The sequence below is a fragment of the Sander lucioperca genome, chromosome 2 (genome assembly GCF_008315115.2).
Source record: "Sander lucioperca isolate FBNREF2018 chromosome 2, SLUC_FBN_1.2, whole genome shotgun sequence".
Lineage (NCBI taxonomy): Eukaryota > Metazoa > Chordata > Actinopteri > Perciformes > Percidae > Sander > Sander lucioperca.
Genome location: NC_050174.1, coordinates 16,622,557 through 16,644,292, shown reverse-complemented (window position 1 = coordinate 16,644,292; position 21,736 = coordinate 16,622,557). Strand labels below are relative to the sequence as shown.

Here is a 21,736-nt window from a genome sequence, read left to right as displayed (position 1 = left end):
AATTAATGCACTTCTTGCCCAGTATCTTTAAACATCTAAGGGGGCAATCTATAGACCTAAAGCCATGATCACTCAGTTCCCATAAAGTGCATCGCGGTGCCACATCATGGACTGCAGCCTGCTCTGTCAACCAATTATGCCAATTATAGCCAGAAACCCCTGTGGTGTTTTGATAAGACCTTCCACAATTTCTTCCAATGAAGCAATTGGTTCCAGTATTTGTTTACAGAGAGAGGCTGTGACTCGCAGCAACAATAATATTTGTTATCTCCATTTGCCATCAGGGCAGAGTGAATCCACCACTGGCTAATCTTAACCTGGCTTTCTCATTGAGGTTTAATCTGGTCATGGCAATTTAGCATCTAGTATGGAGAGTGTGTGTGTATGTGTGAAGATGTGTGTGTGTGTGTGTGTGTGTGTGTGTGTGTGCCCTGTGAGTGTGCACATATGTGAGAGATAGACAAGCCAGTCATTCTCCTAATGCCCCCCCCCCCCTCCCTTCCCCATCCATGTCAAGAACCAATCACGTGTGAAAACTTGCCTTAACTTCCCTTGTCTGTGTGACTACAGCGTCAGAGAGAGTTTGACAGATCTGTGCGCCACGGAGGCGTCTCCCCGCCATTTGGCATGCCATGCGCGTCTGGTGCGCTGGAGACTGCCTGTCAAACGCCTATGAGTCGGTGGCGCAGCCAGGGACCCTACGGAGTGCCAGATGGGCCATTAAGGTAGTATTAATGTAGATGCCATCGCTTTTCTCCTCTGACTGGGACATGCTCTCTCGAACTGCGAGCAGCTGCTGCCATTTACTAGGACAGCTTCCTGCTAACTTTGGCCAACTGGCTTCACCACTGACTGGCTCTCAATGTAATGATACACTTTTTCTTCCCACTATACCTGTGACTTTTGTCTTTCTTTTCCTCCTGTCCTCCCTTTCCAGAGGTTTTAGGAGGATAGAGCTGATAACTTCCAGCTTTTCCTGCAGCTGAAGTGTTACATAGATACCCACTCCTGCACATGCAGGCAGTGATTGCCTCTCCCTTTCTCACACATGCACACACATAAAAAACACCAGCACTTTAATAGGAGTATAGAAACTGGATCCATCTGTACACCCACTCTTAAGCTCATAATCAAGGCATGATATTCAGTAGTGTACGGTTGTTTCTGTTTATGCCCTACTGAGTGCTAATATCATGCTTTAATTGAGAGAAAATTGGCTGTTGGCAAGAAACAGAAAAGAAGGTTACCAAAACCCCAACCATGGATAAGTGTTGCAATCAGTAATATTCTATTTAGTTAAGTAGCCTAAAATGGGATGTTTTGAGATCATTATTCAAATCACATTGACAAAATCCTATTATGAGAATTAGTTTTCCAGAAGGAAATGTACAGAATTATTGATGTGTAATAAATGTGCTTTCAGCATTACATACACTAGGGGCGTATTAGGAAACAGTGGGGCAAACTGAAACAAGGTCACAAACACCATATTCTCTCATTCACACTGAGAAAATGATGCATATTTCAAGTGCAAACTTTGCATAGCATCTAATGGTAAAAAGAATAGCAAACAATGAAGAGTGGCTATAGTGAGTTCCAGAGTGCAGAAGAGGTCTTAATACTAACTATTTCAACACTGTGGCCCTAAACAAGTCAGAAAGATGGGTTTGCCTTGGCACTTTTGAAAAGACGCATGATCTCCAGAGGTGCAGGTTAGCCTTCCTACACAGCTGAGACTACCTCCCCCTGTTCCTTCTCTTCCTAGTTTCTCACTTGCCTCTCATTTTTCAGCAGAGCCCAGGGCCTGAGAGAAGGAACAGAACAAGCATCCTTTGAGGTGCCCCTAGGGGAGATGGGTATAGTAGTTTAGGTCGCTGTACACCCACACTGAGTTCCCACATACTGCATAGCTTGTAACTGTAGTGTAATAATAGACAAATGATAGAAGTACATACTATACAGAGATCTCTCTCTCTCTCTCTCTCTCTCTCTCTCTCTCTCTCTCTCTCTCTCTCTCTCAGTCTGAAGTGAGATGTGGGGGAGGGACGTCCATGTTCAAGTCTCAAGAGGCAGCTCAGATGAGGACAACAGGGTTGGCATCACCGGTGGTCAGTGTTACAATCAAACGCGCCGCCACCGAAGCGCAGCAAACGCTTATGCTCCCTCACAGCCGTTAGTGTACTTGTGCTATCAAACTGACACCTCCTCCCTTGGCTGCTCCTGACAAGGAATTTCTTCGTCGAAAAATTAGCTGTACCTTGCCAAGAGCACAGCGGCAATTTGTACAGTTGTGAATAGATTTGATTTGAGTAGATGAGATAAACGTTTATTGCTTTGAATAACAATATGCAGGCCCAGAAGGTACAAATGCATGGCACTTGTACAGTATGAACTATAACAATAAACATCAATATTCTTTATTGCTGACCTTACGCTGTAAAATGATTATGGAACCAGCTGTCTGTCAACTCGGCCCGATTTGAAAGTAATTTCAAGTGCCTCTTCAAAAAGTCACTAATCAACCTCTTCCAACAATACAAACCAATTTCTTCATAGTTGATTGAGAACAGCAATTGCTATTTTGGTACTTGGACTCAATGAATAGGGCCAGCTTTCTAACTGGGTATCTACATATTGAAAAAGAGACGAACTGGCACTAATCAGCGTGTCTGCCAACTAACCAATGCAGCAGAGAGAACCACATACGTTTTTGTGTGTCTGCCCGACAGCCTGACAGACAAGATTAAGAAGCAGACAGTTATTTGCAAAGTCAACTTAAGGATGAGGAAACAGGGTGTGTATATCGATGTGAGATGGCATTGGGATCCATTCCCCCCAGCTTTATCCAGGAAATCCAACCTGCGATGAACAGGATCAATTCCTTTATTTACAAGGTGCGTGCAATTGCTTTGCCATGCAAATGCTTTCAAAGGCACAGTAATGCCATCCCGCTATTGTGGGGGAACGATCACTGCACCAGGACAAGCAAGCTAGGCTTTGATGGGTGCAGAATAACGGTGTTACAGAGCTAAGCAATGTGTGTGTGGGTGTGCTGCAAATAGGTTATTTTGGATGTTTTTTTTAAGAAGAAAGGAGGCATTACTGAGGCCTATTGGTGCACCGAGGTATACTTCCAACCAAGGCGATTAACATGAAAGGAAATATCTAATGTTATTTTCCACTGCTGTGAAGACAGAAGCTGAGAAAAGCCTGTAATCACATTATTATTTGTGTTGGAGATCAAGATCAATCAGGGTTAAAGCATGTCACAATGTTTAACGATAACAATGGATTGTTGCTTGTGCAGGAGATATACACAACACAACCCGATGTGTGACGCTGGGGGGCGGGGTGTTAAGCTAGAGTGGTAACAAAGAGTCACTTTTTATCTTTTTTGTTCCTCTTTGACCATAGTTGTGTTCTACATTATAGCTGGATTCTGATACCTTAAACTCCATATACACTCACAGACACACAGAGACACACAGAGACACACACACACACACACACACACACACACACACAGAGGATAATGTAGTTTAACAATTGTAAAAGTGACTCGCAGTTTCCAAATTATATGCAGAACGAGGGGGCACTATTGGGACAAAAACACAAGCGTAAAAAAGGCTTCACTCCTCTCACAGGCCTGTACTGAAACAAGGCAGCATCTTAGTGCTTGGGGAGAAACAAGTCAAATACAGACTACATCAGCATACACAGAGGAGAGAAAACATTCCGCGACACAAAGAGCGACACTTATTTAACAGTATGCCTCAAAAATGAATGAACAGCAGAAGAGGGCTAGAAAACCAGCGTGCAAAGAATGTTGGATTTTATGATCCTTCTAGCAAAACAGGTGCAACAAACCATTTTGTTCCTGCAGAAAAGGGGACCGCTAAGATTCCGTCAAAGCAGTGTATCCAGCATGGTGAGCGAGCGAGTGGTGAGAGGGAGATTCAAACCTAATGAGTGCTTTGGCAGCTTGTGTGGAAAAGGCAGGCAGTGATTAACGGAACACTTCAGAGTACAAGGCACAGCGGTGCTCAAAGAAAACAGTGATGATCTCCACTTAATCGCGGAGAAGCCAGGAGCATCTGCCGCCAGAGCAGGGCAGCGGCACCGGCGAGCTCCCGCTCCGCTAGGCTGTCATCTCTAGAGAGCTGTGGCCATATGCTCGGCTCTGCCGCAAACTCACAGGAAGTTAATTTTCTGACAAAACACAGGGATAAATATGACATTCAAACAAGTTGTGCTCAGCCAGGCTGAACATGGATGCCGTGCCAAGCTCAAGCTGCACACGTGTCACACTTAGGAACAGAGTTTATTTTCATGGTCCCACGGTCGCTTTTTGCTTAGTTTTGTAGAAATACAGACAATGGGTGGTAGATTTTCAGCTAGGAGGTGTTAGCCTACTTAGAGACTGAGCTATGTTATGTATACAGGGAGAATGAGATCTGGTTGTACAGTATGTGTATGTACAGGGACAGACTTGCTTGATACTACAATAGCTTCCGCAACAACTTAGCCAGTGATTGCTAGTTCTTATCAAAATGTTTATATAAGGCAGGACATGGAGAACTACATAGACACTTTCCTATCTGCATACAAACACATCCCTCAAAACTCTGAGAAAATGACAATGTCATTGTCCTAATGAGGAGACAGAGAGAGGGGGGAGGCAGAGACATGAGAGTAAAAAAAAAAAAAAAAAAAAAAAAGATTAACTTTCATTTCCATTCACAGACATATAGCTCCCCACGGTGTGCCATTAAAATAATGTCAATCAAACCATTAAATAGGAGCTCTGTCTAACCTTGCCTGTTGCAGGTGAAATGCCTTAGCGGGCCTGAACAATGGGCTCACAGGTGTGAGCAGAATCCCAACACCTTATCACCGGGCCAATAAAGAACAGAATATCGTGTTTCCCAGATCTCAGCAGTCTCCTACCACTCCATTTCAGATGCTAAAGAGAAATGGAGCCTTAGGGGTGAAGCTGGCAGTTCCAACCTACAGATTCTTTACAACAATAGTCAGTATCGTATAGTATGGAGTCTGGGGGGATAGCTGGAGGTGGAGCAGCTTTTCTGGACCGACTGAAAAAAAAACGAACGGGGGGGGGGGCTGCAATGATGAAAGAAGATGGAGGTTGGTGGTATACAGGAGAGAGGGCCAGGTTTGGGCCTCCACCTGGGGCAATCAGAGGCCACTGGTGTAGCTACACATACCACCAGGTTTCATTCTCTGCCACTGCTGCTGCTTTCCCCCCCTTCAGTATCATTTCCTTTAGCAGAAAGAGGTGAGGCCTGGGTGCAGTCATGCAGATCCCAGTGGAGTGGCCTTTATCGGGGAGGAGAGGTGAGAGGTTTGTCCCCTGAGACTCCATACTGCTGCCAGGTGGCTGGGTACTTTCTGCTAAGCTTCTCCATACTGACTTCAGCACGGGAGAACAATATTTTGACCAAGTGAGAGAGGGCGGACTGAAATAACCTGTCACATAGCCTCTCCCCCCTTTTTAATCCATCCATTACAGTGTGTGGGTGTAAAAAACTGAAAGATGTAATGTTTAACAATGCACTAATGTCACTGCAAGAGACTGGGAAAATGTGTCGGAAATATAATATATCCAGTACACATGCGCACAGAAGCACATACCCATATATCAAGTGTTGAGTGGCAATCATTCACCTAGACACTGTCACATTAAATGGGCTTATTTTGCATGCGAAGGAAGAGGGTGCGATGGGCTGCAGCGAGCAAAAGAGGGACTGGGGGACTGAATGAAATGATATGAGTAGGCAAAATTAAGCTCCAATGCAAGTGGAACACTTCACAAGAGAGCCAATTTCAATTCCACAGCACTTAATTTAATATGGTTCAGCAGCATGCTACTGTATGGTAAGCCATGTAAGGACAGAGATATAGAGACAACCAGCAAAGAGCCATCCAGGCCCTTGAGGTATCCATCACACAGGCCTGCCTCCATTGCTCTCTCTCTGTGTCTCTCTCTCTCTCTCTCTCTCTCTCTCTCTCTCTCTCTCACACAACAATTAATTAAAAACTAATGATATTGTACTGTAAAGATTATGTAGACGTTTTCAGGGGACATTATAAAATCCCATTGGTTTTCATGTGATGAGTCCACATTTTTGTTTGTTTTGGGTGTTACGCTGTGTGTAGTCTCGCATTGCCAGACCTTCCTCCACGGCGCTCCGGAGGAGGGTCTGGCTAGTCCACACAGCATTCCGGGATTGGAGAAAAACATGCGCTCGTTTGTTGGCATTTCTTTAAACCAATCACAATCGTCTTGGGCGGTACTAAGCGCCAAGTGGAGCCACGGTGCCACTGCAAAATAGCCTCGGGAAGGAACTTGTTTGGGTGGAACGTGTACGTTCAAAAGTTGTTTTAGACGTGCAACAGACAACTCAGATTGGACAGATAGTCTAGCTAGCTGTCTCCATTTAACCTGCAGAGATATGAAGAGCAGTTGACCATAGTCCTCATAAATCGATCAGAGTTTAAAATTACAACACAAAGAAAGCGGAAGGAAACGGGACATCCGAAAACGGACATATGAAAAGAGTGACATCCATTGGAACGTCGTGGATATAGACTACGCTGTGTGAAGAGTGTTAACCCAAAGTCAAAGCATTTCAGATATTCAGAAGGTACCAGTGTTAATCATGTATCTAGTTTTGATTTTGGTCATCACTGTAAACACACCATTATCCTCATACCTGGTGGTCTTTGAAGTCAAGCCTCTGGACGTCATAGCCTAGCTGGGCGTAGAAGTTGTTCCCAAAACTGTAGGCCCGGCCAGTTTCAGTCCATATGAAGGAGTGTCTGCTTCCACAGGCCACGCCAACAATGTTGACCACATCCACAGCTGCGTTGCTTCCTTCAACGTTCAGTTCCTGTGGCAACTTAACCTCGACTGGCTGGTCCTTTACTGCCTTCTCTCCGTCACCCAGCCTAAAAAAAAGCAGACAAAAGAATTGCAGTTTGACGATTTCTTCTCTATCATGTAAAGGACATAATAAGGTTTAAGAGAAGGTTGACGTCAAATTATAGAACCTGGTGATAATTTGCAAATATTTTCTATCAACTTTCAGCGGTATCATGTCATGAAAGTGGTACTGTTTTACAATGTGTTTAAATTAATAATTCAAAGCAAACTCATTGAAAACAAAAAAAAAATAGATGTACATGTTTTTGTTAACACATGGAGCTTGTGTAATACATAAAAATGAAATTTTTGTGTCATTAACAAGTAAAAAGCCATTTTAAGGTAAGAATGATATAAGACATGATCTTGGTAGATAACTTTTTTTTTTTAGTATACACCCCCGCAGCAATGCTGTGCTGTTGTCTTTCTGATATGTTTTCTCTATACAGACAACAGTCATATACTGTATAGAATGTGTCTAAAAGGTGTATTTCAGTAAGGTCAGTTTACGTTCCTAGGGAAGAAATAATAACTGAACCTAACTCAATTTGTAGCTGTACAGATGACTTTGCATAGGCCTTGGCTGAGTTGTGTTTCTGTATCTATGTCCCTAGTGTGAGTGAACAAAGAACATCCAAGACCCCTTTTCAAGATGAGCTGGTCAAACGCAGCCCCAGCACCCCTGTGACCTGTGAGCTCCCAGCAGCTTCAAACAGAGCTCTGCTGTTTGCTTCTTGATAAAATGCTCCTCTTTGTATTTGTTTCCCTGAGCCAGCGTCATAACCTGCAATGCCCCGGCCATATCTGCTAGTTTGCGGCATGTCTGGGAAAAATAACAAACAGTCTTCTCCATTATTTCCACAAACGGGGGAACGAAAGGTCCTCGCCCGCCATCCCCACGAGAGCCTGTATTGATTACAACAATGCTTCAACTCAAGACAAGACCACTCTGGGGTCACTGCTATTTCCATCAGAAAGTTTGCCAGTTTAAATTTACACAGCTCCCTTGTACTCTTCTCCTCTCTTGCCTCCAGTGAGACAAACAGGAGAGCCGAGGAGTTTTCAGATATCAGAGTGCCAGTTGTGTAACGGAGATGTTCACCCTTTGCTCTGCAAGTGGGTGTTGTGGAGCTCCAACTATAGGCTCCTCTAACTATAAGCTCCCCACTAGAGAGCCTCGACCTGCTTAGAGGGGTCAAGGCATCATGAGAGAAGAGACAGAATGAGACAGACAGAGATGGAGAGCAAGAGAAGGAGAATGAGGGACAATGGGAGATGATGCGAGTGTGAGAAGTGATGGCTTTGTTTCTTTTATGTATTTCTCAGAGGTCTGCAGTGCTGCTGTTTAAGTACTTGAGGGCCACTGAATCACTGCAGCCCCCAGGCCCTTAGATGCCATTACAGCCAGACGGGCTTCTGGCTGGAGAAGTTTTAACAAGGAAGCTCATCAGGAGGAAAATAACTTATCTTTGTGTATAACTATGTCTGTCGGGTTTGCTTGTCTATCTGCCAGAGTGTCTTTCTGCAGTTTTAAATTACAGCTGTACGGTATATGTCAGAAGAATTTGAAGGCATTTGAATGACCATGGGGCGAAAACAAAACTGACCAAGGATTGTTGAACTTTTAGGGACGCCTGAGTAGTCTCCTAAAGTAAAGTGTGGGCAATGAAAGTCTGAACAGTGCTGCAATATGTGTACCAAGAATTGGGGGGATAAGCACTGTTCACATGCTCATTTACATCTTTTTACTTCTGAAATTCACTTACTGTCCACTGGTGCCATTCCCCCATGCAAAGATCTTGTTGTCCACTGCGGAGAAAAGGAAGAGGACGATGTTAACATAACACGTGTTGATTCAAATGGATGAGCAATGCTGAAAAATACTTTCCAAGCATGGACTATCATTTAGACAATCTTTAAAGGGTGTGGGGGTTGCTGTTGTGAACAATTAAAAGTGGTGATCTTCAAAAGCTGTAGATGTTTCACAGTAACAACTCAGGCTGCGTGTTTTCCCATTTGTCCTCAAGTGTAGAGTGAGCAGTGCCGCGTCAGTGGGTGGACCCTTCCCCACTGTGTGAAGTTTGATTAATACAGCCTCGACAGAGAGTTCAGAGACTGGGGCCACCTCTCACACACCCTGCTGTAAAATAATGAGCCTTCAGCAGGAAGGAATAATATAAATGGGATGGGACACTTCTTTAGACTGAGTCCAAGCTGAACATATTCAAATGAAATGAGGAGAGGAGGCCATCCTAACTGATTAGACTTGTCTAAAAGAAGCCTATAAATTTCTCCTTCTATGTACATGTATTTAACTGTCACCTCTCTGCTCTAACAATCCAACATGATCCACTGATCCATTTGCATATGGTTTCTATAAATACCTGGAACTCTACCTGTTCCTGCAGTGATTCCAGTCATGTTGGAACACAGACATGCCTTATTGGTCTTATGGGAACTCAAACACCACAGGGGTAACAGCCAATAGCAACGGACTTTACTCATCAAGCCAGCCGAGTACTCATACATTATAGAGTAGGCTATATGATTTACCTAAGCTTGTCAAAAGAGAAAAATTATCAGGCAAATGCGGGGTAATAAATTGTATTCCGTGCTGCATATGTTTGACTCGTGACCTTTGGCATTTTAAGGGTTGGGTTGTTCGAAAGAGTTGTAGCAAAATGTGTGAAGGGAAATAACATTAAAGGTGAACTACCACTTGGAAACTTTGGGGAGAATGTGCAAAACAGGTCACTGATTAGTACAGCATGTATTGAGTGATTTGCACTAGATGTTATCATTGGAATAACACGATGTTTGTAGTATTTGCTTCTACTAATGTTTGCAGAGCACCTTTTTGTTAATTACAAGAAAGCAAATACAAGTTAATGTTCTTTAGAGGTCAATTAACTTGCAAGTTTGAAATACATCTGCATATATACATACACATATATATACACATACACACACACACACATATATATATATATATATATTATGACATGCCGTTTAGGAAATTATTATATATATGTGAAGTTTGAATATATTGAATGCACCTTGAATATATTGAATGAAAGTCTGAATATATTGAATGAACCTTGAATATATTGAATGAAAGTCTGAATGTATTGAATGAATGTCTGAATATATTGAATGAAAGTCTAAATATATTGAATGAACCTCGAATATATATATATATATATATATATTTATTTTTTATGGCATGCTGTTTAGGAAATTATTATATATATGTGAAGTTTGAATATATTGAATGAACCTCGAATATATTGAATGAACCTTGAATATATTGAATGAAAGTCTGAATATATTGAATGAACCTCAAATATATTGAATGAACCTCAAATATATTGAACGAAAGTCTGAATATATTGAATGAAAGTCTGAATATATTGAATGAAAGTCTGAATATATTGAATGAACCTTAAATATATATTGAATGAACCTTGAATATATTGAATGAACTTTGAATATATTGAATGAAAGTCTGACTATATTGAATGAAAGTCTGACTATATTGAATGGAAGTCTGAATATAGTGAATGAAAGTCTGAATATATTGAATGAAAGTCTGAATATATTGAATGAAAGTCTGACTATATTGACTGAAAGTCTGAATATATTGAATGAAAGTCTGAATATATTGAATGAAAGTCTGAATATAGTGAATGAAAGTCTGAATATAGTGAATGAAAGTCTGAATATAGTGAATGAAAGTCTGAATATAGTGAATGAAAGTCTGAATATATTAAATGAAAGGTGTGTTGACGTTAGCCTGATGAAAGGGACCTGCCTGACCAGAGAGGTTCCTTTCATTCAGTCTTACATGATGAAAAAGTGAATAAACTTCTTCATTGGGAGAACGGTACTGGATATGGTTACCGTAACCAGTGTTTTGGCCCGTACATGCATTCGCCAGTGTTTTAATAATCTCTTCATTGCTCAAAATTGCTGACAGTAGATTTCTTGCTGATTCGCTCATAGTGTCACACTGAAAACACAAGATGGTGGCAGACAATGACATCAGATTCAATTTCAACTTTCATTCAATATATTCAGATATTCATTCAATATATTCAGACATTCATTCAATATATTCAGACTTTCATTCAATATATTCAGACTTCCATTTATATATATATATATATATATATATATATATATATATATATATATATATATATATATATATTCAAGGTTCATTCAATATATTCAGACTTTCATTTATATATATTCTGATTTCCATTCAATATATTCAGACTTTCATTCAATATATTCAAACTTTACATATATATATAATAAATTCCTAAACTGCATGCCATAATATATATGTATGTATATGTATATATGCAGATGTGTATATATATATATATATACACATACATTTTACTACAAAACAAGACCAAGCAATAAACACAAGAAACTGTGAGTCCAGCTCAAGCTTTGGCACCAGATAGAAAGAAACACCACTTCTAATACACTGTTACGTTATAAACTTTTAAGTGCTCACTGAACCAACTACACTCATTATGAACTGCTGCTAAACTACCAGTCTATGTACAGGTTCTCTGAGCACAGGAATAATAAGAAACTTAAACACTTTAATGAAAGTATATTCATTAAAGGCCCATGCTTTTGAAACACATAAATCCTTAAATACATACGCACAGCATATGGCATTGCTGCAAAAAACAGCGTAGCTCTGTGCTCACTGTGGGGCTATGGCGGTTGTAGGGCTGTTACTGTCATGCATAAAGAATGCAGAAACTGTACAGGAGTCCAGGACTTGAGTTTACTTTTTACAAGCATAAGAACTCTCACTGGAATAATGAAATAATGATGAGAATGAAAATGCAATGGGAATAAAGACAGTGAGTGTTCCAGAGTTTTATTATCTTGTTTTGTATTTTTGGGGTTTTTCTTTTATTCTTGTACTTTCTGTTTTCTTGTTTTTGTTTTCTTTTGCTCCTTTAACTCTTGAGAATTGTTATGTGGGAGTATGATAAATAGCGGTGCTTAGAAGCAAAGCACAAAAATATTGGCAGCGGTAGGTCTGCTGCAATACTCTGCACACAGGCACATTATTAACAATATCTGTGTTAGCACCAGGCTTGGGTCAAACAGTACACAATAATAAATATCATGTACAGCTTAAGATTTAGTTTTTGTTTTATATTACAAACATGCAAAATGGGTGGGACATACAACTCCAATTAACTGCTGCAAAGTTTACTGTAGACTGATTAGCATCCTGACACGTGCAAATAGTTTTATGCAATCAGGTTCAAACAAAGGGTAAGAATAACTTTGCAAGTATTATTGTATTATTTGCTCCAGTTCTTCGTAGTTTATATATGTGGTTATTATTGTGAGTTTATCTGAGTATCCAGATGCATCACTTTAATGTGATACCCCCCTCACTTTGTATCTTTGAGTCCTCTGTTATCCTCGGAGTGGCAGATGTTTCTACCCCCCTCCAACCCACTCATCCACCCACCCAGTTGTCTCTCTCTGCGGCAAGGGCAGCGGCTGGCGCGGGGGCACAGGGGCCGACAGTGGTGCATCAGGCTGACGTACAGAACTGATGGGCAGGGCTGAGAGCTGGCAGTGTGGCAGGTTGAGTGTTCACCCTCCTTTGCCCCCCACTAGCCCCTTGCTAGCCCCTGCTGCTCTGCACCATACCCAGGCACCAGCATCCCAGCGGCTGGTGGCCCATTGCTTTGCTCCCCCATAAAAATAGCCCATCCCATTATTCTTCTGCCTCCCCGGGGGCCACAAGGTCTCCAGCATCATTACCAGGACTAAGGATCTGACTCTGCCGCCACCACTTGGCACTCCCCCTCCTTTCCCCTCACTCCTCTAATTATAGGTCAAGCACTCTTTTTGTAAATTATAAAACCTTTGTTCTTATCAAGACAACAGAACGGACAGGAAAGACACGACGCAAGGACGAGGAGCAAGGAAGAAGCGAAAGAAGATGAAGAAAAAGGAGGGAAATGGTGTAAAAATTAGAAAGGGGGGGGAAATTTTCAATTATAAAACCAAGCTAATTTGGTATGACCAGCGACTGTCATGCATGGTGACGGAGCTCCATTATGCAGTCATTTGAGCTCTTTCAAATTAGTTATGTTAATGTCCTGCGTGTGAATGTAACACTTGGATGGGACAAGATTTCAGCAATTAATTTCTACAGTCAGCGGAGAGACAAGCAAATTTATTTTCCCCCTCTCAGGGAATTGGTGGCGGAGGGAGTGAGGAGGGGAGAGAGCATTCTGGAGCAGGGAACAAGCTAAACACAAGACCTAAATAAAGCCTGAACAATGGGAGCCAATGCCTCCTCATTCATTCAATTGACAATGTTTTGCAGCTTAAACCTGTTTTATTAATTATGTTTGACATTTCCTTAATTAGTTTCATTTACACCAAATCAATCCCTGCTGCTGTACAGCGTCATTTATCATTTTAAAAAATTTGCATAGCCAGTGCTGCCTTTTTCTACTTAATTATACATTAAAAGTGTCAGCCGCGCTTGGCATTATCTGAGGCAGAAAGGTTTGTGGCTGGACGGGGGTGGCATTAATCATCAGGGCGGGCGCGGGCAAGGGGTGCTCCCGGTCGCCAGCGGGAGAGCCGAGCGGGGCTTCTCATTTTCCAAGCTTGATGCTTCCGGGGCCGTGGTGACCTCAGTAACCTACAGGGAGAGGCAGACAAATCAACGACCTCCAGCCCCAAAATACAACTACGGCTTGTTTATAAACCATGGTGAGAGGAAGCAGGGAGCGTAACCACGAAACAAAAAAAGCTAGAGGTTTATGAAGTTATGGAGACAACAGCATATATACAGGTAGTAAAAGAATGGGTATATTTTTAGATCACACAGATTCCCATCCATGTCACGTGACATTTGAAGATGGGGCTGCTCGATTATGGAAAAAAAAAATCATAATCACGACTATTTTGGTCAATATTAAAATTTAAAACGATTGTTTGACACGATTACTCATTGACTTTTGGAAAGATGTTGCATTTACTGAAGAGTAAAAAACAGTCAAAGAGTTCAACAAATCAACAGTGAAAACACCTTGAACTGTGACATTTCCCTTAATACTTTTCCCTTTTTGAAATCTTTGAATTCCCCTTCAGAACACAGGACAAAATAAGAGTTTACTTGCAAAACGTAATGTGCAAACGAATCGTTGTTCTCGATTACTCTGTTTTTGTGATCAGAGATCGTAAATGACATTAAAAATTAAATTAATTGCACAGCCCTATTTGAAGACATCAGTCATTTAATCATTAAAAGTGTTTTTCCACATATGCAAGTAATGTCTTTCAGAACAAGTAGTACAGGAAACTAACTTCCAACTAGGCATGGGCCGGTTACCGGTTTCAAGGTGTACCGTGGTTTGAAAAAGTCACGGTTCAAAACCACAACATTTTCTTTCATACCGTTCCTAAGGTATGAGCTGTTGTTTTATGAGTCTTCAAGGACAGAAAGTGCAGTTTAGTAATCTGTCTCTGTCTGTGTTTAAAAATAAAATACATTGTGTTCAGTAGAGAAATATTTTTTTTTACCCAGACCCAAACATTTTAAAGCTGTAATTGTAATACCGCAATACTGTGAAACTGTGATTTTTTTTTGCTAAAGGTTATCGTACCGTCAGAATCGTATACCGGGCACCCAGATAGCTCAGTTGGTAGAGAGGGCGCCCATATATAGAGGTTTACTCCTCGACGCAGCAGCCCAGGTTCGACTCTGACCTGCGGCCCTTTGCTGCATGTCATTCCCCCTCTCTCGCCCCTTTCTTGTATTCAGCTGTCCTGTCAAATACAGGCCTAAAATGCCCAAAAAATTATCTTAAAAAAAATAATAATAATAATTGTAAACCGGCCCATGCCTACTTCCAACAAATGTAAAATGGCTTCATGAAATAATACTTCAATACTACAGCTTCTGTTGTTGCAAGTTACAAATCAAAAATAAACCATATGTATTCCACTATTACTGCAATAGCAACTCTGTTGGCTGAGTCAACTGGCTGAGTATTGCTATTACTTTCCCTTCGGCAAGTTTGTGAACACAGAACAAACTGACAGCTCAAACACCTGGCAAGCTCACTTCGAGTGTTGAGGTGAACATGGCTTTACAAATCACCCGTTCAGGAGCCGAGACAGAAATTGGCAGGTAGGCAGAGCCGTGGTGTCAGGAGTGAAAATTACTCTGAAAAGTGTGGCGCACGGTGAGAGGCTGAGTGAGTGGGTCTCTGAATAGTGAAAGCTATGGGTGTCACTGTGTACTATGTTCACATGGGAAATCAAACAAGTGTATTTTGGAGGTGAGTCAACACTTTTGTACTTTGGAAAACGAAAATGTTTGATGTCAATTTGAATTCAGAATGGCCTCAGGTATTGCCACATACAAAGAAAAGTGAAGTGCGTATCAGGATACGGTACCTGCTCATGCACAAAGCGAACCGATTACACTCAGTGGTAGAATACTAGTCTTTACCGTGTAGTAGTTCAAATGAAGTCTCTCTGTAATTAAATAGATGCCATCAAATGTGCAGTGATGAAAACCACTCATTCTTAACGTGAGGCGAGCTGCTTGAGCTGTAATCAATGAGGGAAACACATCCTGAATCCGGAGTTTGGAAAAAAAAAATAAAAAATCCTGTCCCAAGCCACTGATTTCTCAAAAAGTCCCCTGAATAAGCTGTATCAAGATGTAAAGAGGAGGCTGTAGCCATGGCTTTGCTTGAAACGTCCTACAAGGGCAACACAAAAGAAAGGCGGGCAACAAAGAACCTGATGAAGTGACTAATGCCCCGGCATGCCCCAACAAGAGCGGCAGGGGGGCGGCCAGAGGCGGCTACATGTGCACGCCTCACTGACCCGTCTGGCCCCATCTGAAGTACCAATTATACTCCCAGGGTCATTAGATTAAGAAATGCAAAACCAGAAGCAATACCTGTAATTGCAACAGGCCAGATCGATATTGGAATAGATAAAGAAAAATAAGGAGAAAAGTTACCCTTGCTAACAGACAGCAAACTGTTTAAGAAGTATTTCCTAAAAATGTAGGGGAGGGAGAGTCTGAGTATCAAACATCATTATTCTAGAAAGTTCCTAATCAGCATATTAATGGTGGCACATTGACTGTGGAAGTTTCTATTATTTCAAAGTAAAGTAGTTGAAATAAGCCACCGACTCTTTTCACTCAAAAACATATTATAATTCATATAAGTGATCACTCTCAAAACTAGAACTTTCCTTTCTCTACAGCCCCAAACATCACCATCAATTCCCAGCCCAAAAGTACCCCTTTAAATGCAAAACATTCCCACTATCAAGGATTAGGCTTCCTTTCAGGATATATGAAAACCCCTTTGTGAAAATATGATGATGAATTCATAGGCCTAAAACTCTGGGGTAGTTTTTACATCGGCGAAAAAACGGAGGGAGGGGAGGAGAAAAATCACCTATTTGGATGGCATACATTACCATTACTCTTGTATTGTGTCTCCACTTTTCATAATGACGGGGATAAGTGTCCTGCTCCGAATGTGTATCCGCTGACAATGGAGGCAGACATTACTTGGTTAAAAGCTCAGGGTCCTGTGGGTAAAGAGGCCCAGAGAATAAAGAGTATCCGTCATGGCTAACGAGCTATAAGGATAGCACATTGCCTTTATAAATCACTAGATCTTGCTGTTTATTTAAATTCATTGGTGCCTCATTATAACTGAGCTATGCACCTTTAGGTCTGAGTTGATTAGGAGTGCCATAGCTCAAAATGGCTTTTAATTCAGTGAAACGTAGCTCTGACCTTGGTGCCGTAACCCTGACTAAAACACGCAGCGACTCCCACATTAATAATGATGCTACCTTTACTGGGCCGTGGAGCCGTGCCGCTGCTACTTAAAATATGTATTATTAGTTACTAGCGACGGCACATTTATCACACCAAATTACCCTTCGGTGTAAAACTGCTTAATTCTGGGTCCCTGTACCCCTCTGCACTATTACCTGCTCTTTAGAAAGGCCTGGAATTAAAAGTGGGGATGAAATGTCAGGGTAATGGGGAAGAGGATGCGGGTCGATGGGATGCACACTTGATCATTCCCTAGTGGCCTTCTCCACATCCAGACAATATACTCAATGTGTCTTCCACATAAAGGAAGTTCCATTGCGCCTTGCTTTGTAGACCTTTAAAGATGTAAATGAAGGGTACTTCTTTGAAATATACTTTGCACTGTTCACTAAAATTACATGCAAAACATTATCCACTCCATTATGGGCTTTAACGAAAACTTTATACTCTAGGTATCAAGGTTTCCTGAAAAATCTATCTCATAAACAGAAAGTTTGGATGAGCAAAGAAAACTGAAACTTTTTATTAGGCATTTCAGCAGGCCGCCACTCCAGCACCTCGGGTGTCAAACAATTCAAAAACAGGTATCTATGCACACACAAACAACCACACACAGCCCTATCTACCTCTAGCCTATTATAGTTAGAGACAGGAACCCAGCCTGCAGCCACTAAACACTTGTCATTGTTCATCCCATGTGTGCCCGCCAGAGACTGATTACTTTGACCAATCGGCTAAATGATTAGATCAATTAGGTACTTTGGAGTGGGCATCAACAGTGGCCTGCTGCAGCTTTAAGACCTGTGGGACTTGGCCCATCAGAACCGCCTCATTAGGTCTCTGGACTCTACCCAAAACCACACCACAAAGACAAAGATAGAGCACCAGAGGAGAGGAAGAGAGTGGGGAGAGGAGAGGCGGAGAGAAAGAGAGAAGACTAAACTTCAATAGGTGAATTAGATGCATTCCTACAGTAAAGCACCTCTGGGATCAATTGTGTTTATGTGGTGCAACATCTCCAAAACATGTAAAAACAATACAAAGCGATCTAACAGATACATAAGTGGGAGTATTTTGAGTGTTAGCCATATAATCCATTGTTATGAGACCAATGGGAATGCACTGGTATACAGCATTTCTTTTCTCTACGGATGACATCAAACAGTCCAGTAATAATTGAGATTACCAGGGACAACACTACGGTGGGTTTACAGAGGAGCACAGACAGTGCTGGCATAAACACATTTCTCATATCAAACACAGCCGTACAGTACATAAATATATGCACAATACATTAATGGTTCCAGCTCATCTGAGCAAGTGGCAAAGCTTGAGCAGCGGAGGGAAAAGAGACGTTACACACGTTCCATCAGATGTCGAATCAATTAGTCACGACCATCTTCCAGAGTCAGAAATAACCACTCGTCCCCCAGTCTCCAGGGAGCTAGGGATAGGCCCGGGCAACAGAGGAGAGATGGGAAAGAATCCAGAGACCCAAAGGGGGGTAAAAAGGAGAAAATGAGAGAAAAGGGGATAAATAATGCTGTCTGTTCTATACTGCACAGACTAGCGTCTCTATTTCCACTGGATTTCCATACATACAGACAATTCTACACTCTCAGCAGAAACGCTTTGCATATCAGAGGGCACTCATTTTGCACACTGCAAACACTCTGGTCATTAACATGTGATGGCATTATCTTCCTAATCGCACTACAGAGGGTCTCCTCTATAATGTATACAACTCCACAACTGTAGCACCGTCTCGAACCCTTTTTGACAGTATCATGGTTTTCGTTGGGCTGCTGTTCCTCACCAAAAAGCCGTTAATCTTTTAATCTGAAGAATAAAGCAAATGTTCACAGCACAGAGATCATGTGACCACTTTGCTAAAAAGGTAAAGAGACATGATTATTCTGTGTAAACAGGAAACACAATGGAGATCCTTTCCCCGCAGGCTAAAAATAATTTAATCCGTCATGTACGTGCAAAAATAACCGCCTTACACCTGAATAGCACCCATTATTACTGGGCTTCTGAAGATGTTTGCAGATAAATCTGTTTCTCTTCATCTGTGCTGTGGTATAGAGCGGAGAAGCCATTGTATCTGCTCAGATTTCCTTCTTGCTTTGGTAATCTCTCGGAATTGCCAGATTGGAGCAATTTGCGTCGAATGGAAGAGAGCAGAGTACAGACTAAATAAAATCATCTAAAGCACTTTTATTAAAATCTATGTTTTAAGGAGAACTACACAAATGTATTACCTGCCATATTTAAAGCATAGGTGCATTGTTATAGTTTAGTTTTATGGTTGAGAAACGTTACAGTTCTGCTGCGTAAAACAAGTGCTTCACAAACAGCTACTATGAATAAAGTTGCAAAAAGTGACATTAATACTCTAATGATAGCCACTAGGGCTGCTCCCTCTTAGTCGATTAGTCGACTAATCGGTCGTTTTGGTCTTAGTCAACTAAGATTTCTTTAGTCGATTAGTCATGTTTTATGCTTTTTTCATGCTGAATGACTTATTTCCAAGAAACGTATGAGCACATCTCTGGTAAACACAAGAATTAAAGTGGTGCTTTTGCATGACTCTTTGCAGAGAAACTCAGATTTACAGCTCTGTCGATTAAATCAACTAATCGATTAGTCGATACAATTGAATGAGCGTTAGTCGACTAAGAATTTCTTTAATCGAGCACAGCCATAATAGCCGTTACCTCTACTGCACTCCTAGTCAAATGCTTTCCGTTTTGTTTTCTTTCTTTCTTTTTTGGTTGAAGATGTTAAAAATGGACTCCATATTTTCACACAGCCAGGCAACGGAAAGTGCTGGAAGTAACATTTTTCACAGTCCCTCTCTGTTTAAAGTTTCAATGGTGAAATCAGACTTATAAGGCAAAGACAGGTGGTCCCCACTGTACGTATCACCAGCCAACCCTGTGTAAGTGTTGTTGTTTGTACATGGCCTCAACCCCTTGACACCGAGGAAAAAGACAGAGAAAAACTAGCAAGAGAGAGACAGAGACAGAGAGAGGCATCCCACAATCCCCTCTGATTCTGCCTGTTATTTTCCCAGGTTGCGGCGAATGCTCCTTGTTGGTAGGGGTTGGCAGCGGAGCATCAGCAAGAGGCGTCAGAAAGCTCTGGTCCCTGCTCTGATTCCGCCACATTAGATGGCGCGTGTTTGTGCCCTAGGGATCGCAGCGCCTCAGCCTGTGTTTGGGGTACTTTGTCAGATGACTCAGTGTGTGTGATTTATGAGCTCTGGAAAGGTTGCATTTCCAGCACGCGTGGACGTCCGCATGGTAAATGGAGAAATTCTGAATTTATTAACATACAATGAATGATGATTAATGTTTTGGTATAGATCATGCTCTCTTTTCAGATGTCTCAGTGTGGGGGTGATATATGCAGCAATAAAATGATATGTATGTACTCAAAACCGCATGGTATGAGTGTTGAGCTCATGACTCTTTAAGACACATTCACTGTGTGTCTGTGTGATGACAGTACCGGGAGGTTTCGTAGTGTTGGTTGAACTATATCCACGGACATTTAGACAAACATAGCACAATACAGTACAAACAGTACTACTTCTGCGTGAATTATCCTCCACACAAAGTGAACTATTCCCTACTATGGCACAAGCACCTTGCATAGTCAATGAGAGAATGTATAAATTAAAAACACAAAAAACTGTGAGCAAAAGAATGCAATTTAGACCGATATCAGGATACATTTAGAGATCCATTCGTCAAAATCCCCACCATTATTAACTTTTGTATTCTACTACACATCTTTTGTCTCCCTCATCAGCTTTTTCAATATCTTCTCAAATACATTACTGCCAGTGTCGAGCGGGTACGTTCACCCTAGGCCAATTACAGCAGTGAACCATAAAGGTAAGCCGTGCTGAGGAGGGTTTTGTCATATATTTGCCTTTCTGTCCCAGCCAGACCCCCACAGTGGTAGGTGGGAAACACAGGGAATGTCAGACATCTTTCCAATAGCACTGACAACAGAGAAATCAATATGCAGAGGCATGTTTCTGACAGGTTTTTGGTAGTGCGTCTATATGGGTGAATGTAAGTCTACCCACATGTTTGCATCTCAAAATCGTGAATCAAGGCTCACTTCTACTTATGCAATGACCCTACCATTTCACCCATGGAATGAGGTTGAATATTGCTCTACGCCTGCATGTGAGTAGAAAGAAGAGGTAGCTGGGTGGAGTGATAATTCCATTGTGTAGCTTAAACAAAAGTCAAGTGTGTGTACGCATACCTTGATGTGGCTGTGCTTGTTCTGTGTTAACAGCATATGTATGAATGCAAGTATAGATACAGTCTTTAGGTACATGTATCTGAGTGTATGTGCGCGTGAACATGCGTGTGGGCTAACTTCATATGTATGTGGTTGCTGTCAGAAGAAGCTGACTGGTGATGAGGGATGGAGAGAATCAGAAACACATTGGGCTGGGAATGGGGTGCGAGCCGCAGGGTCGCCCTGGCACAAAACACAACTGCCTCGCACATCATTACCCTCATCACCCTAATGCGCACAACACTTAGAGCTACAGACAGGCTTGACGCCAGAACACACACATATAAGCACACGAACATGAAGAACCACGCACTCACACAGGCTACAATACACAGACGAATAAACTGTGCCTACACACACACGCAAGCAACGCGTGATGTGCTATTGCTTACTGTAGCGTTAACTAAAACTTTCTCTTAAGTGAGAAAGAAACTGCTCATCAGATAAACATTCACACACATTTACACACCGAGGGAGCAGTTCGGGGTTCAGTGCCTTGCCCAAGGACACTTCAACATGGGACTGCAGGGCCAGGGATCGAACCACCAACCTTCCGATAGGTAGGCCGACCACTGTAC

The 21,736-nt window shown here is 41.8% G+C and overlaps 1 protein-coding gene across 1 annotated transcript in view; it reads right to left on the bottom strand.

Annotated features, from left to right (window-relative positions):
- Positions 1-21,736, bottom strand: part of LOC116056857 (ultraviolet-B receptor UVR8-like) — a 306,897-nt gene that overhangs the window by 251,066 nt on the left and 34,095 nt on the right. The window contains exons 4-5 of the mRNA XM_031309233.2: positions 8,710-8,752; positions 6,735-6,969 (exon numbers count right to left, since the gene is read on the bottom strand). Coding sequence (XP_031165093.1) covers positions 6,735-6,969; positions 8,710-8,752 — 278 coding nt within the window. The remainder of the gene's footprint in view (positions 1-6,734; positions 6,970-8,709; positions 8,753-21,736) is intronic.